The sequence below is a fragment of the Thermobia domestica genome, chromosome 5, assembly GCF_964235325.1.
Source record: "Thermobia domestica chromosome 5, izTheDome1.hap1.1, whole genome shotgun sequence".
NCBI lineage: Eukaryota > Metazoa > Arthropoda > Insecta > Zygentoma > Lepismatidae > Thermobia > Thermobia domestica.
The window spans coordinates 256385384-256404983 of NC_137458.1; the positions used below are offsets into that span (position 1 = coordinate 256385384).

The 19600-nt window shown below is 34.3% G+C and overlaps 1 protein-coding gene across 1 annotated transcript in view; it reads right to left on the reverse strand.

The window, feature by feature from the left end:
* Positions 1–2536: 2536 nt before the first annotated feature.
* The window catches only part of LOC145686561 (uncharacterized), an 81756-nt gene continuing 64692 nt past the window's right edge, over positions 2537–19600 (reverse strand). Inside the window, exon 3 of the mRNA XM_081760002.1 lies at positions 2537–4945. Coding sequence (XP_081616128.1) covers positions 4003–4945 — 943 coding nt within the window. The 3' untranslated portion in view covers positions 2537–4002. The remainder of the gene's footprint in view (positions 4946–19600) is intronic.

Below are 19600 nucleotides of genomic sequence, written 5' to 3' on the forward strand. Positions count from 1 at the left end.
ATTAATCGAATGTAGAATAGTATAATAACTATCTCACTTCATTAACATATGTAATATATACAACATAATGCCCCAGTAATGAGATGCACGCAAGAAATAAATCATTCATAGCCTATAAGGAAAATAACATACATAAATAAATACAATATACAGCAATATTGTATTAATACTTCCGTATTACGCTCGGTGTTTACCCATTAATATTCATAATAACAAAATAATATTTAATATGCATGCTAATTAGGAAGTAATTAATTTTACCACAAATTAATATATTTAAGTAATGATATGCAAATGTGCCCCTCATCTGCATTTTGATATGCAGATGAAGGAGAAGGAACTCGGCCTTCTACAAGGGGCATTTTAGAAATAGGCTGTTTTTCGTTTTTCGTTTTTTTTGTTTGGTAATTTTCTTTCGTCCGTTTACGATTTTTTTAAACTTCGGAGTAAAATTTACGTTTCTTGGTGCTAGTTTTTTCTTTTTTCTTTTCTTTTCTTTTTTTTGAGATTTACAAGCTTCTGCATAAATCATTTTCATACTAAGGTGCACTTTCCAACAATAAAATTTGAGAATTACCATAGATTTCACGTTTATTCAAGCGTCCTAAGCCTATTTCCCGCTCATAGAGAATTTTGTTGGCGTCGATGAAATAAAAACATGGAAATTCCCGTATTATGCTGTCAATTTTGGCGAAAATTCCCTTTATCCCTATTCGATAAATTAATGTCAAAAGATCCTACAAAATGGGATCTCTCCCACGAGTTGGCATCACTGCTGTGAATCATTAGGAGGATTACACCCAGACTCAGACTTTCTTGGGTTACAATAAGGATTGGAAGCTATGACTGAAGCTTGATTATATTTATAACCATTCTATTCGGTACGTATTTTTGACAAGTAACGAAATTACCCATGAGACGAGACGAAAAGTGACAGAATTTTCTTACCAAGATACGAGACGAGACAAAACTCATAGAAATAGGAACATACATAGGTATTTTGCGAAACACGACAACACGTTCTCCGTGTCTTTTCGAGACGAGACGGTCTTTAATCTAGTGGGGAATATTAAACCAAATTAATGTTTGTAGACTAGCATTCGTAAGGTACACTATTATCATAAGCACAGAAAGAAACTTCTAAACTAGAGAAAATTTAATTAAAAGGGACATTTCTGTGTCGTTGATGGGCAGGGTCGGTCCTAGGCAATTTGTCGCCCCGTGCAATGACATAATTTGTCGCCCCCTTTCTCCAGAAAGAATAAATCTTAAAAGCCACGATTTTAAGCATGCTACCTCATCATGAACAGCGAAGGAGAGGGAAGATGCACTCGCACTCAGAAAGACCTAAACACTACAAATCCAATATCGTGTTTATTGCTTTTGTCTTTAAATAGTAATATATTATGTTAGTGAAAGTTAAAGCAAATACACCTGCAGAGGAAAGAAGGGGTTCCTTTTTATAGAATTCAATATTGAGCTTCAATTTCAATATATCAGTTTACAATTCCAGTGCAACTAGCTCTTTTCAATTTATTTCTTGATTTTCCTTCCACATTTGTTAAAATTATTAAAAAATTTGTTTCCACCTTCAGTGATAAGGAACTTGTTTTTGATAAAGAGAAGACTAGTTTTCATATCAAAACAGTGATAACTAACTAAATGGAACAGTTATTCGCTTCTGTTTGAGAATTGAATTCTTGTATTTGACAACAATTAAACAATTAATGCTGAGATTTGTTTGATCATTTGCTTTAGCACTGCTCATGTGACCTTAAACTAATGTGACTTAAACATGATTTATGAATGTAGTAGTCAAATAGGTCAGCTTCGTATACTTAATTACCATCATCATGGAGTCTGTTTCCAACAAGGAATATGTATTTTACGTATTGTAGTTAAGACATATTCTACCGCCCTTCGAAACTTCCCTTGCATATGTTGCAGATATGGTAGAGCTGGATCTGCTGATTGGCAATTTATCTTGTAAAATTTACCGAAACTGTATTTTACTGGAGAAAAATAAAATAGATATATTATACATATAAAGTAATTTTATTTTTAAATATCGTACTTTCAAGAAAATACAAACAAGATATTATTTTTGCATTCTATCAGAAAACAAAAATATAGCTATCTGACAGAAACACACCTATTGGAATAAGTATCACAGGTAACATCAAGCAAAAAAAGATAACTGTCATTTATTTGCTCCTACTCAACCATATGGATAATACAATATAATTTAGGATAAATTAATACTGATAAATAACAATTAAATATCATTTAAAGAATAAAATATTTTGTTACTTCTAAATGTTATACAATACTTGTGAATCGCACAAATATTATTGTAACAAGGAATGCTGTTGTTTGTAAGACAGACCAATTTTTTTGCGAGGCATATGTTTGTTTTATTGTGCATTTTATACGATATTCGTAATGAATTAAAATTATCATATATATATATATATATATATATATATATATATATATATATATATATATATATATATATATATATATATATATATATATATATATATATATGTAAGTACAATGAGATATGTTTGGTTGTTTGAAATTGTAACAAAAGTTTTAACATTTATGGAAAATACTAAGGAGTCATGTCACTCACACATAATAGTTGTGCTTAAGCTAAATAGGATTTCGATTAAAATTTGTATCGGTTTATTGACCATAACCTATTTGGAACTTAATTTGTATGATACTGTTGGATATCCTTAATAGAACTGACAAGTGTCTTTGTTCGTTTCTGAAAACGTACTGAATTTTACATTATCACAATACCACTGGTTACAGGAATTATGTTATGCATAGTTTTTGACATTAAAATACTAGTGATACATCTTTAGAATAACATTAGGTACTTGTGTAGTACCAGCAGTATACTAAATAAAAATTTAACCATCATTATAACGTGGTATTTATATTTAAATCAGAGACTTTTTGTTTAGAAAGGCGCCTAAGCAGTATTTTCCTTTTAGAAAGATCGCTCTGAAAATTCAGAAAGTTTATACAGAAATATATACGATAATTTACAAATATATATAATAGGTCTAATTTGTCCAATATTGATAATAAGAACGGATAATGACTCTATAGTGTACATTTCGTAGGGAGTAAGAAATGGCATGTTTTGTTTTTAAATAAAAATGATCTATTAGATCAGAGGCACTTCCCGATTTGTGAATACTGGCCCAATTTAGTAATTATGTCCATAAAGACAAAGTTACAGGATAATATGGCACTAGCTGAATCATAAAATTTTAGACACCATTACCATATCTTTATCCGCATATTTATACTTAATAAAAAAAAGTGGGAAACTATAGCCCACATCTACTACTAATAATTATTACCTCAATAATACCATACCCTAATGACGAATAAAAATATAAATAAAATGCTTAATTACCAAATCAAAATCAAAACTCAATTTTGCCCTAAGTTTTGCCTACTGTATATACTCCCACCCTACATATCTACCCTATGTTTGCTTTTACTTACGATTAAATCCTGATAAGTTGATTATACATGTTGTTCAGAGTTATTAATTTACAAAAGCAACGAACAAATCTTTGCTTACCATCTAGATACACTTGAATGATATATATATATTCATTAACTATTTAATTAGTTTTACTCGTATAGCAGTATCACTTACCAAAACTTGTTTTACACGTTATGTATTAACATGCTATTAATTAAGTGGTTAAATAAATAAACAATTCCTTCATTAACTAGTGTACAATTCAAAAACTGTAACTTATCTAACCCAAACCCGCATTAAAAACCTTGCATTAAAAATGTATTACCTCTTCGAAGACATTATACTCCAAAAACTGTTAAACAAACGAACATGATTCGACAAATCGGGGATGCCTGTAGACCTAATTGCCACTTAAAAATAATCGATGGTATTGAACAAACCAAGTAGACCTTGTTAACAACATTTCCAACTTATAATCCTACATTTGGTTATTCTTGTAGAGCTGGATATATTAGATATGTTGGTGGTCTGTATATAATTGTGCGTATTGGTGGATTGTACATTCCATATGGATCCATTGGAGCATTATAACCATTGTAACCTAAACCATTATATCCACCATAACCTCCATATCCACCATATCCGTTATAGCCACTATACGCATATGCTACGGATCCGTAATTGTTTAAGTCAAATGGTAATGCATTATAACCAGGATATCTACCGTAGCCACCAAATCGAGTACTTGCTGATTGTTGACCTTCTCCTGAGACAAACAAAGATGGGTTAGCACCAGCAATAGCCGTGCCTATTGGTTGGGCTATTGCAAGCCCACCAGGTCCTACCACAGCAGTGGCATGTGGTTTGGAAGCGGCTACACCTCCAGGACCAGCAAGAGCTACACCAACAGGTCGTGCTTGAGCAATGGAAGTGCCTGGGGGAGGAACGTACACAGTGTCAACACTTTCTCCACTGTCTTCATCATCACTGCCGTTTGGTTCGCTCTCACGGTTTTCGTCACTTGGCTGCTGTCTGTATATTGGCGGATAGTTTGGGATTGCGCTGTAAGGGTTGTAGAATGGAGATTGAAATGGTGCCAAAGGTTGAGAAGAATAATAATAGTTGTTTGGTACGTAATACCAGAGAAGAGGGTTAGTTCTTTCTGGTCGTAAAGCGTCCACTCTATTATCCAAGTTGACTATTGTCCTCACAGTACTTCCAAGGGCTTGGTCCTTCTTTACTACAGAATTGCCAAGTTTACGTTCTGCCATGTCCAGTGAGCGGTGCTCAGCATCCTTGTGTTCCACTGTGTCCAGTGAGCGATGCTCAGCATCCTTTTCTTCCGCCATGTCCAGTGAGCGATGCTCAGCATCCTTTTCTTCCACCATGTCCAGTGAGCGTTGTTGAGCATCCTTGAGCTCTGCATCGTTACTGTTAAGAAAAACAAGAGTCTTTGAAGTCATTTCATTCGAGAATGTTATTACAAAACAATGTACAAGATTGCATTAAAATATTTAACATAGACAATAGGTTTAACAGTGCTGAAGAAATGTTTCGCATTTTATTAAAGTTAACTGTAACTAGTACTTTACATAATGTTAGTGGTGACTTAATGTTACATATATATATGTCAGGGAATGGTTTAGCGAGAAGTACAAAGAGTTAGGGACCGGTCCTCGTATTCGGATTAACACGTGGTATGATATATTTTGTAACGATTCTTTCATATATAAGCTTGAAACAAAACGTCATAGCACACTTGATTCTGAACGTGAGGGAAGTATTCCGGGTCCACTGTTGCCAAGGCTTGCCTTGCCTTTTGTCTACTTGAATCCTCCTTGAAATCAGAGTATATCTAAGAATTCTATTGAGAGTATGTATGAGAATTTTATCCTGTAGAGAATCCCTTTCACACATATTACACGTTGATGAAATTCATTTTTCGATTGCGTATATATGGGTTCATTTACACTGATATGGACAGCCAATCTACGGTTTCTCGAAGTACTACATTCTAATCAGGAAATTTTAAGGCCAACTATATTTCAGGCCAACTATTTACAGTACATTCTGGAGTTACAAAGAGAAATCTCCAAGTACATCACCCCCCTACAATAGAGCTCTTATTAAGGGTGGTTTGTAGAATCAGATGTATCTGGTACTTGTAAAATTTGATATAAAAAATGAATTCTCTCGCCGTTAAATGGGGTTTTGAAGAGCGAGTAGCATGAAATATCGATCTTATGTACACATAGGTTATCACACACTACCATGCTGAGGACTAACGACCAAGGGGTCCGTAACTTTATTTGGTCTCTTATACAGCCGTAACGGTCAAAGTCATTGGTGACAAATTTCTTTCGCCAATGTGACAATGCAAATAGTATCCGCTACGGAAATAGTAGAGTGCAACTATCGCCATACCTTTCGTTAATATAAGCACCAGAGATCCTTGGTTGAGTGCTCAGTGTACGCACCTTTACCGTAGTAGACCTCTTGTGGTTCCGATTCCACGTAAAGCGTACCGATTCCACGTTCTGATTCCGATCCACGTTTCATATATCCTCGCTGCTGAAAGGGACGCTAAAGTGAAAATCAAATCAAATACAGACACCGACACACTGATAGCAGAAAAGTCAAATACAGACACCGACACAAGTCAAATTTATTTTCCGCATACCAACACACTGATAGCAGAAAATATTACTACTAACTTTACCTTCTTCAACAGTGAGTTCGTAGAGAAGTAAAATTAAAACTGATTTACCACACTAGAAGGTGTTGTAAAGACATTCAGGTATCAAGCTGTTATTAAGTTGAAAGATAGTTTTTGGTCTTGGAATTGATGATTAGAAAAGGCTGTTCCTGTGTATTACCTTCATTTAATTTGGCAGGATCTTGGGAAGAAGATCTTTTTTGAGGGAAATATTGCTGTGTGGGAATGCTACTTTTCGGTGGCACTATTGCATAGTTTTCTTAGCTGCCATTGTTTCGATTACATATTACTTGATGTTGTGATGATCTTCTGATTCCCTTTCTCCTTATTCTTCGCTGATTGTTGTAGCTAAGTTCGCGCTTTTCCTGATGAGTGATGTTGATTAGTCGCATGTGTCTTATGGGGCGTTTACATTTAGTCGATTTGCGTTCGATTCAGTTGAATTGACGTCACTTTCAACTTAATCGACCGTGTAAACGAGACTTCAACTTAATCGCTTGTTGATCGAAGGTGACTAATCGACTTGCAACCAGGGGCGGATCCAGGACCGACTTCTGGGGGGGGGGGGCGGTGGGTTGTGATACTGCTACTTTTAAGAGCTCCAAACTTTGGGATGGGTTTTATTTATATATATAAAATAAGAAAGTTTCCTCTTCTGGGGGGAGCGATCGCCCCGATCGCCTCCCTGGATCCGCCCCTGCTTGCAACTGAAATGAAAGACGTTCTATTTTCTGTGGTCGATTCGATCAGATTGCCTAGCAAATACGACTAGATTGCCTAGTGAAAACACCTGATTCCAAAACATTTTCAGGGGAAAGGAAAAGTGTCCGGCATGCGGTTGTGCTTATTTTACATTAAATTACTTTTATAATTATATGAAAAAAAATGAATGTTTATGGAATACAAAAAATACTCTTTATAGAAATATTGCTACTAGAGGAACAGCATTAGATTTATTCATCAAATGAATTTAAAAATCACAACTGCTGATCTACGTAATAAAATTAAAAATATTAAAATATTTCGAAAGGGTCAGGTGCAGGTGTGGAAGATACACCTCAACAAAAGATAGCTTGGTTCATGAAGCCGATCGCTTTTTACGCTAGATTATATAAGCTCCATTAGAATGTACAGGTCTACTTTTGCCGCACCACTAGAAAGAATTGTTGAAAAATTATAACACTTTCACTAATATCCTTCTTATTATAACCTAAAAAGTTTCCACTGGGCACCATGAAATTACCTCACTTTTCATAGATAAAATCCAAAGGGGTCACAAGAAGTAATTGCTGAAAAATTACAATCCTTTTACGATTTGCGTATAAATACGGCTTCCGGGTGCGTAGAATAAAACCTAGTTAAGAAACGCAAACCAACCTTTGCTAGGTGGCAATTGAAAGAAAAATAGTATTTAACGGAGTCAGACAGGACGAAGCTAGTGGGTCCGCGTAGTAGCGCGGAAGGGGAAGTCCGAAGAGACCAGTAGCGCCAGCGATGGTAGGTGTACGCGCAATCGAAGGTAGTGGAAAAAAGTTTATTTTGGCAATGATAGGAGTTTCAATAGCACTTGTTATGGTTTCATACTAGTAAGGCTGCACTTGTAAACATAAAATAAAGGTCCTGTACACTGTGCAGAAATATCCACAGGTGGGAAATAGCATCTAATAGAGCCATCTTTTATACGCACTCACTTATTTTATCCATCGTAAAGCACTTGTAATTATTTTACATTAGAAACCTTACACTTGTAAACCTAAAATATAGGTGTATTACTTTGTATTTAATTCTGATGCCTGCAGAAATTTACTCCTTATAAACATGTTTTTTCATGCAAAGTATTGAATTTTGTCTGTAAATCTTCCAAAATAGAATGCACCAAAACAAAACCTCGACCCGTTAGTTACGTGGTAAGTGTTGTGATTTGACCTGTTAAAAATAATCTATTATTTTGTGCTAAGCAAAGGTTTTGCTGCTCCTAGTCTGTGCGCTTTAAATACAATTCTTGCTTTACCTTCAGTGTGAGCGGTCTCGGGTTCGATTCCCGGTGGGGGCACTCGATCGAAAAACTATAAAAAGCTTTTTAATGCGAACCATTCTGAATGAAGTTTCTTTATTCACATTAGGCAAACGCCGGGGTGGTACCTAACATAGATTCTAGGCATCTTCCTTCCTTCCTCAATTCTTTCTTTCTACCGTTTCAGTGTGTTCGCCGAGGGACGTCATCCCTCAAAAACGTGACGGGCTAACATGCCCTTTGATGCCGAAAGCCAAGAAATCTAAATCCTAAATCTAAATTCTCGCTTTTAGTAGCTTTAACACAAGTTGGTTAGTGCTTTTTGTAGCTATTTACTGTTAGCTTTTATGGCACTTCTCTATACTTGTATCAATAACAGCTAAGCCATTTTAAAGTAAATCTGCATCCAGTAATGCAAGTCCGCCTTTCTGCAAGAGTAAAACTGTCGTTGAAAGACGGATACATTACTAATACGACTCCAACTGACCAAAACAGCATATGTATTTTAAAATTGTATTGTATGTTTGTGTTTTAAAATTGTATGTTTGTGTTATAGTTTCGGCTATGTAACATAGCCTTCCTCATTATAATGGATACTTAGATAATATAGATAATGGTTACATTATGATTCTAAGTATGCGTACCTAAACTGGGACTGCACGGTTTCCTCTTACTAATGATTATCCTACTAAAGAACTTGTCAATTTTACGAGATAATGTTAATTAAAAAATCATATCATTTTTTTTCATTATTTAATGATTTTTTAATACATTGTAGAATGCAAGTTTATAATAGACCGTCATAAAAATGGCAATTTTATGGTAAAAAGAGTTGACTATAGATGAAAGTAGATTAATATGATATTGATTTCCACTGGTGGAACATTTTTGCAAAATGAAGGTAAGCAATATTTTATATTAACAAGTGGTATACTGCGGTTATGATGAGTGACTCCATATGAAAGACGACTGTCTAATATATTAATTTAACCAGCGGAGTCTTTCTCTATAATATAGGAAAGTATATTTATGTTTACAAGTTTTTAGTTATTACTGTAGAATCATGACAAGTGCTTAAACCTACACAAAGATTCTCTACTGAAAACTCTTTCATCAAAGTACACATATACTATGCTTCTAAATACTGTTTTATTAATATAAATTCCCTTATCCAACACCATTTTCTTTTCTTTTTCCTTGACACTGCTATTCAATTTCGTCCCTTAATTCTTCTGCTATAACACCGCAAATTGTACCAATTACTTTTTGATTGGACATCTTTAAAATTGCCAGTCGATTTCAAATCATCCAGAGGAGAGAGAGTCGATAAGCAGCATTCAATTTCGGTTGAAACAATTGAACACATCCATCGATCTGATTCGGCCTAGTTGCTTCGATTTAGTCGCAAATGCAACGAGTCGATTTAGCCGTGCGACTAAATCGACCAAGTGTAAACGCCCCATTACCTTGGTTGTGCATTCCAAGGTGATTTCTTCTTTTTCTGTGCAATTAATATGCACAGTATGTACGAATTAATATGTATATATTTATGGAAGTATATTTGTTTGAACATTAAAATTTTGATATAATGTAAGGACAGAATGTTGTTGTGACTTATAGTATCGTATTGAAGTAGAGACAAGCATCAGGAGTATAGTATAGTGTGTTGTGAAATTGTATTGGTTGCTATGGTAATGCTGTTTCTGAGACATATACGCTGTTTTCGTATTGCAGTGTTCAACACTGTAGAGAGAATATATTTATTGATTGGTTTGGCGACTGTTTTTATTACTTGCATGATGATACAGTATTTTGGATTGACTTGCTTATGACGACTTCCTCCTTGATCTGCGTTTTCTCTTTGCGGGAGATAACGTTCTTTATCGTGTTTTGTGTTGAGTTTTTCAGCTTGTGATATGTGTCGAGTTCCTTATAAGTGTCTTCATACCCTATGTAGCATACGGTTAGGGTACGTGTGTTTCTGTTTGAGTTTTCTTATTCTTCTCTAATATGGTTCATCAAGGGACCAGTGTTGACCAGTATGGGACTATCGTGTTTCGTGCTGAGTGTGTAGATATCACCTTCAGGAATGACTGAAAAGTAGCTGTCTGTAAGATTGGCTATTTTTGTTGTAAAACGGTCTCTGCAGGCATGAACTGTTTCCGTGCTCCTTAGTTCCACGTATTGTAGAAAAGTTTGTGCTGCTTGGGATCTTGGACAGTGCTGTTTGGGGTTCGCCGCAACTGTACCTGATGAGCTCGTTTTTGCAATTTTTTGCTGCACAAAATTATTGAGGTCGCGCGAGAAGAATCCTATGAGTTGGTAAGGTCCCTCTGGAATGTATCTATATTAGATTGTGGTAGTGGGAGTGAATATCTAGTTAAAAGACATATCATGTAAAAGTACTGGTATATTATAGTATGTAGATGGTGTATCATACACATACAGTTTATCAAGATTTATTGTCCTTAACAGTATAAAATGATGATCAAATAATTGTGTACATTTATGCATTTACAATATACTTTCTTTTAAAGTAGCAAAGGATACCGAGAATATCTATGCAATAATATTGTAGGTGTACAGGGAAAGGTAAATATATGATAGACTATTCTTAAAGCATGTCTCACAAATAGCATCAGGATTTTTTGAAAGTATCTGTTTTAAAGATGTATGCTGTATGATTAATAGGTCAAAACACTCTCGATAAATATCTTATGCTTAAGTATGTACACTTTTTCGGATCTCCAAGGGGCTCCAAAAGACATTTTAACCAATAAGACATTTTAACTCACTATGTGCTACCTATTCTAAATGCTGAATTTATAAAAGACTCTTTCTTTCTTGATTGTATTAGAAAAATAGCTAATTTTAGCTGAAAGAGCGTAGTGGGAACAATATAAAAAGTAGCTTGACTAAGGTTGAGCCTGCTGATTTCTAGTAACACTATCGATTTTACGTGTTATCGAATTCATTAAAGTTGAACTTGCCGATTTTAAATGTGAATTTGAATTTATTAAATCGACTAAGGTCGTCAGTATCAACTTTAACCGTAAACTATTAAATCGATTGTTAAACCGATTTATAAATGTGAATTGTTAAACCGATTAAAGTTGATAATAGCAAGGAACTGTGTTTATAGGCTGAGAAGTTGAGGTACTTTCTAATTGATTATTTTCTTCTTTTAGTTGGATTCTTTCTCAGTTTAATGGCTATGGAGTATTTTACGCATTGTCTGGTTGATAAGACATACGTGCTTGGTAAAATTATATGAATTGTAAGGCCAACATAAAAGGTAAACTAGATCCTGTTTGAAGGTTGTTTAGAAGTTACCGCGAATGATTCAGTAGATCATTGTTAATATATATAGACCTACTTCATGCATAAGTCATTTTGCATGTTGTCGAATTTCGCGTCGTGTACGAGTGACATGGATGCCAACTTGAAATCGGCAATCGAATCCTGACAATTTAGAATGGAACAGAAAGATGTGCACAAACTATCTCTGTCTGCACAACTATCTAATGTGCCATTTTGCTGAAGTTCATAGCTACATTTAACTAATTTTGATGTCGCGAATCGCTTCCCGCAGTTTGTGCATATCTGTCAGGTTCATCATATATATATATATACAGTATAACCTCGTTAACACGAACTCGCTTAAGCCGAACACTCGGTTAGGACGAACAAAATTTCGGTCCCGGCATCGCTGTACGTTATCTTATAGGAAGTTTTATCGGTTAGCACGAATTACGAACTAATTTTTAGTCCCTTGAGTCAGTAAATGTTTTGATTTAACACGAACTTTCAATTCTTTGGTTTTTTTTAGATCATTTTTCTTATTTCAGATTTCACTCCAGAACAGTTTTGACATACAGTATTTATACAGACGAAAATTGCCTTGTAAATAAGAGGAAAACCAGAAACAGGTATCTTTCCTCTCTTATGAGGTGTTGATTCTGTCCTCCGTCAAGTGCTGAACATGCAGGTGCTTGGTAGACGAGCTGGCGACAGCTCGAGACAAAACATCTCTCCCCTGTAACTCCAAATTGGTGACAGCAGTCATAAATACCTTTCCGTTATTAGCGGTACTCACCCTGCTAGCGGAGTTATCAATTTTATAACTTGACCTGGATTTTCTGCGTGGAAACTTTCTTTTTTAAGCTTCGAAGATAGGATAATAGGATAAAAAGTGAAGTTTTTTCACTTTTCAGAGGATGGTACCGAGACCGAAACTAGTCTCGATCTCGATCTTAATTCGAATTTGAGATCGAGGAGTGCTTTTCGAAATCGAGACGAAACCGAAACTCTCAGTCTCGTCTCGATACAATTCTGTGGATGGTATCAAGACAGAGAATAGTTTGGTCTCGTCTCGAATTTGGAACCAAGACGAGACCGAGACTACTCAGTCTCGTCTCGATACCATCTCTAGCGTTTTCTATGACATACATAATATACTGTAGTGATATGTATAGTCTGTATACTGTAGTGTGTATGTATGGAGAAATTGTATTCGAATAATAAAATCTGGGTCCCCGGTTAGCACGAATTCTTTTAACACGAACTCCTGATTTTTGAGTCCCTTGAAATTCGTGTTAACGGGGTTTCCTGTATATATATATATAATTATCGGAAAACAAAATTGTTCAAATTGAGACATATACCAACAAGTACATATAAGATCCATTTAGCTGAACGTAATGATACGGGTGTATGCATTTCAGTGATTTTTATCTATGATGTAAGTATAAAAGTTATAAGGGATTTTCAAGTTAAATGATACACTCTGCATAATCACGTGCATATTTCCAACCGAATATTACATTAATCAAGTGAGGTAGCTATGGATTTCATTAACGTACGATAAAATGATCATACCATTAAACCATGTTTAACATAACGCTCAGAGATTTTTTTTCACCAATATTTGTTATCACTCATTACGAATGGATAACTCATTTAAGTTGCGTGGTATTTACATTTTGTACGATTGTTAGTTATACAATTTATAAAGTACATTTGATTATAGTTGTGAAACTGGCGGTAAGTCCCCAGCTGATGAAGAATGATTTTAAAGAATAAGCGTAAGGTAGATTATAGATTCTATTCATATAGCTCAAACATCCTCTTCCTATATTTCAAGACGCGTTCATATTTCGTCATTTGAATTTATGTGCTTGATAAGACAAAGCTGTAAATATACCGTTAAAGGAAAAAAAAAAAAAAACGTTAACTTATTCATCCTCCTACATGGAATAAGGGAGTGGTAGGTTCAGCACACGCCAAGTCACGTCTTTTGTGTTACACTATAATTACATCATCTGTCTCCTTTAAGAGGCTGCCAAAAGAAAGAAAAAATAATAATCTTTTTCACTTTCTCTTAATGTTATATGGGAACTTTGAACCGTTTTCAACGTTTATGACTTTTATCAACATAGTATATGCGGTGAATTTCTTATTTTTGTATATTGTTTTGATTATAGGAAATAATTTCTCCGATTCCAAGAAATATGAAGGAATACATTATGTAGCTTCGCAGTTAGTTAGACTTCAATTTCTTCCCAAAGCCTAATTTCTCTTCTTCTCCTTTATTAAATTTTTCGAATTTAGATACATATTGCAATTCCTGGAATCAATCAGCTGTCAGCCCTGAGGTAAGTCATTTAAATTTTATCGCTACAAGCTGTGGGAAGAAAACTTACCTAATGTTCTAATTGAAAGCTGTACCAAGATTTCTTCCCTTAACATATAAGGATAAAATTTAAATTTTATCGCTACAAGCTAAGGGAAGAAACCTTATCTAATGTTCTAATTGAAAGCTGTACCAAGATTTCTTCAATTAGCATATAGAGATAAAATTTAAATTTTATCGCTACAAGCTACGGGAAGAAACCTTATCTAATGTTCTAATTGAAAGCAGTATCAAGATTTCTTCAATTAGCATATAGAGATAAAATTTAAATTTTATAGCTACAAGCTAAGGGAAGAAACCTTATCTAATGTTCTAATTGAAAGCTGTATCAAGATTTCTTCCCTTAGCATATAGAGATAAAATTTAAATTTTATCGCTACAAGCTAAGGGAAGAAACCTTATCTAATGTTCTAATTGAAAGCTGTACCAAGATTTTTCCCCTTAGCATATAGAGATAAAATTTAAATTTTATCGCTACAAGCTAAGGGAAGAAACCTTATCTAATGTTCTAATTGAAAGCTGTATCAAGATTTCTTTCCTTAGCATATAGAGATAAAATTTAAATTTTATCGCTACAAGCTAAGGGAAGAAACTTTATCTAATGTTCTAACTGAAAGCTGTACCAAGATTTTCTCCCTTAGCATATAGAGATAAAATTTAAATTTTATCGCTACAAGCTAAGGGAAGAAACCTTATCTAATGTTCTAATTGAAAGCTGTACCAAGATTTTTTCTCTTAGCATATAGAGATAAAATTTAAATTTTATCGCTACAAGCTGTGGGAAGAAACCTTATCTAATGTTCTAATTGAAAGCTGTATCAAGATTTCTTTCCTTAGTATACAGAGATAAAATTTAAATTTTATCGCTACAAGCTAAGGGAAGAAACCTTATCCAATGTTCTAATTGAAAGCTGTGTCAAGATTTCTTTCCTTAGCATATAGGGATAAAATTTAAATTTTATCGCTACAAGCTGTGGGAAGAAACCTTATCTAATGTTCTAATTGAAAGCTGTATCAAGATTTCTTCCCTTAGCAAATAGAGATAAAATTTAAATTTTATCGCTACAAGCTAAGGGAAGAAACTTTATCTAATGTTCTAACTGAAAGCTGTACCAAGATTTTTTCCCTTAGCATATAGAGATAAAATTTAAATTTTATCGCTACAAGCTAAGCGAAGAAACCTTATCTAATGTTCTAATTGAAAGCTGTACCAAGATTTTTCTCTTAGCATATAGAGATAAAATTTAAATTTTATCGCTACAAGCTGTGGGAAGAAACCTTATCTAATGTTCTAATTGAAAGCTGTATCAAGATTTCTTCCCTTACCATAGAGATAAAATTTAAATTTTATCGCTACAAGCTGTGGGAAGAAACCTTATCTAATGTTCTAATTGAAAGCTGTATCAAGTTTTCTTCCCTTAGTATATAGAGATAAAATTTAAATTTTATCGCTACAAGCTAAGGGAAGAAACCTTATCCAATGTTCTAATTGAAAGCTGTACCAAACTTTCTTCCTTCAGCATACCTATCTATCTAATCTTGCTTCCCTTAGCTGTACAAAACTTTCTTCCCTTAGTATATAGAGATAAAATTTAAATTTTATTCCTACAAACTAAGGGAAGAAACCTTATCTATATTCTAATTGAAAGTTGTACGAAACTCAGATGGAACTATCAAGTCCTCTACAAAAAAAAAAAATACACTGTAAACTCAACACCTACAAATAAAAAAGTGAAATACATCATTTATAATAAAAACATCTCCTCTCCAAACAGGGCATTGCGACAGTCGCACTCCCTCCTCTTATCCAAATGCCACGCCAACTGATATACTCGTAATTCATATGAGAGGTTAAGGTTCTATGAACCTGGAACTCAGACTAATATTGTCATTATTGCCAGACCAGCCCGGAATATTTATTACTATAGACTTAGTACTCAATAACGAATATTTCAGATAAATATGCCAATAAGTAAATAAATCCTGATACCTATCTCCCAATGAAGCTACCAATAAATAAATGCTCATGGCTGCAGAGAAGGCGTTACCTTCTCCGGCCCGCTCATCTTCGGATGGGAATCAAATCGCACTTAAAAGAAACGAATATTTAAATATTCTACAAGGTTTGTATATGAACTCCGGGATAGATAATATACCAATCGAAATCATTAAGAATATGGGAGACAAGTATAGGAAAGAATTGTTCCGACTCTCCAATGAAATATATGAAACAGGAGAGTGGCCGAAAGACTTACTGAAGACCATTATGATACCGATGGCTAAAAAATCGAACCCAAGAGATGTGAGGATTATTGAACTATTAGTCTCATATCTCATGCAGCAAAAAAAAAAAAAAAAAAAAAAAAAGCTTCGAATTCTGAACTGCAGGTTATATGGAAGAACAAATTAAAATTTTGAGGAGAAACAGTTTGAGTTCAGGAGAGGTAAGGGTACAAGAGATGTAATTGGATTATCAAGAATGATCGGGGAAAGGTTTATAGAAAAAGGGAAAGAGGTGTATGTGGTATTTATTGATCTAGAAAAGGCTTGAATTGGGAATTACTGTTGTAAGTTGTAAAGAAAGTTTGGTAAGAATGGAAAGATGGAAGACTCATAAGAAACATATACGAACCTACAAGTAAGTGTTAGAATAAGGAAGGAAATGATAGAGGAGAGTGCAATTGAAAGGGAAGATCGACAGGGATGCTGTCTCTTGCCTACATTATTTAATATCTATCTAGAAGATATAGTGAAAAAGTCTACAAAATGAAGACGGCTAGGAGGAGGTAGAGTGATTAGATGTATATGGTTTACAAATGACATGATGCTTGTTGCAGAATCTAAAGAGAAAATCTATAAGATGTTAGAAAACTTAAGGAAGATCTGTGAAGAATATGGAATGAAAATAAATGTTAGAAAGAGAAAAGCCATGATGATTGGAACGAAGGGATCAGTGTCAAATATAGGAGGAGGGTGGCTAGTTTTTGATACCTGGGTAGTATTATTAGTGATGATATGAAGTGTGAACGTGAAATAAAAGCAACGATAGGAATGGCGAAAGAAGCTTTCAGGAGAAAGAAAAGACTATTCTGTGTAACCTTGGATAAAGAGTTAAGAAAAAGACTCATAAAATGCATCGTGTAAAGTATTGTTTTGTGTGGGTCAGAATCATGGATATTACCCAAAAAATATGGAAAACGACTGGAAGTTTTCAGAAATATGGGTGTGGAGAAGAACGGAGAAAATTAGCTGGGGTCGATGTGAAAACGAATGGAACTGTATTAGAAAGGATGGGAAAAAAAAGAACAATGTTAGATATTATTAAGAAGAGGAAGAGATACTGGTTGGGACATGGAATAAGAAGGAATCGTATCATGAGGGACGTTTTAGAGGGTATTGTAGTGGGAAAGAGAGGCAAGGGACGAAGGAGACTACAATTAATGGACGATATCAAAACAGGAAAATCGTACATGAAAACGAAGAGGTTAGCAGAAGACCGTGTAACATGGAAGCTTCTCATTTGTGGCAAGTGTCCCACCAATAATGCAGAATACCTATGATGATGATGATGATGTATATGAATTTAATAATAATGACAATAATAGTTTACAAATTAACTACGTTATAGTATCACAAATATCCAAAGTTTGGAACCTTCTATCACACATACAACACAACCGAGCTGGACAAGATAATGCATATCGAAAGTACCTTAGCGTTGGATACCATAATTAAAGTACCACTTGTTTTGAATGAATAGCAACGAAGTTGCAAGGGCTTGAAACCGTAAATTTTTTCGAAAGATTTTATTTCGAGAACATGCCTAGATAAGTATCATAACTAGTTACTAGCATGGTTAGCAATTGGTAAACAAATCATTTTGCTGTTTACAGCACTTCGATATCTCAAACCGTTCCGTAGATATGCAAAGCATTGCTGAAATTTGTAACACTGCTTAAATCATGTAATTGTGAGAACTTGTAATTACAGCTAGTAAAAGTTATTCCTGCAATGCAAAGAGCAGGGAAACAACGATCATTTCAAATATTTTCCAGAAATACACCATTTTCAGCAGTGTTGCGTTGCGACTTTTATCAATGTTTATCATATCTCCGGAATTGTTAGAGATATTGAAGTGCTGTAAACGACAAAATGATTTGTTTCCCAATTGCTAACCACACAAGTTATTAGATATGATACTTATCTAAGCATATTTTCGAAATAAAACCTTTCGAAAAAAAAAATGGATTTTCAAGAACTTGTAATTTCGTTGTTATTCATTCAAAACAAGTCATAAAATGACCATAGTATACAACACCAAGGTACTTCCGTTGTGCATTGTCTTGTCCACCTCCGTTGTGCTGTATGTGTGATAAAGCTTCCAAATTTCTGATGTTTGTGATATTATAACATCCTTAGTTTGCAACACTAAACAATAAATATGGTATTTTATGTTTTCGTTTAACATGTTGATTTGAAATATGTAATAATCTGACGTAATGTCATTTGAAAAAAATATTGGGTTGGCAACACTCTTTGTTGGGTGTTTCTAGTTAATACATGCAAAGAGGTCCCCCTCCTTATAGTTTTTCGTGCAAAGGTTTCGGTTTTCTCCCTCTTTTGGTTTCTCCGTTATAGCGGATGATCAAGATAAATTGTCCACCCTATATATATATAGTTGTCTTCTTTCTTACAAACAGTATGCGTACTATTATAACACTTTCCCCCTCTGAAACACTAATTATATTCGTCAACATGAACCACGTGAGCTCTAACCTAGATCTTCTACGCTTAAGATGTGCACGTTTATACTACATAACCACGAGGGTGCTCAACTCACAATTCGAGGATATCCCTCATTAACCCTTTTAACGAGTATGTACCATATACTGATAAATGCACATATATTATCTATTAAAATGGTCTCGAAAAGTGCTTCCTTGGAAGGGAAGCTTTTTCTCTTATTGGTGATATCAGTAAACAACAAAAGACAAGCATCGTTGTAAATGGGAGACGAAAATAGGTGACGATGACGTAATTGAAGTTTAGCCTCAAAATATAGACATGTGTTTTGTACGAATGTTGGGCTTATATATATATATATATATACTTTGCTTGACGGCGGGAAGTGAGGTTTTCATCATTATTATAAGATTTAAGGTGTCTAATTCATACATAAATATTGAGGCATGTGTGGCACTAGGTTGGAGACTTGCATTATTCACTTAAAGAGACTTGCATTATTCACTTTGATAGCTATCTAGCACTTGGTTGTCAAATAGTGAAGCGTGCCATGAAAAAAATTGAGTAGACACACACACACACACACACTTGATTTGATTTTGAGTTTAACGTCTCTTTTCAGCAGCGAGGCTATATGAGACGTGCACCTACTAATATATATATATATATATATATATATATATATATATATATATATATATATATATATATATACATTTCCATGTGCGTCCTTTATAATCATTCCTACAAAGGATGTGTGGGGCTAATGCCATGATTTCTTGCAAATGTGGTATCATTCGGAAAATCAAGACTTTGGAAGAACAAGACACTATTTTATTCTCAAATAAACAGAGTAAATATATATATAGCAAAAAATTGAAAACTCAAAAAACACAATACCTATAAATTAACAAGGATCAC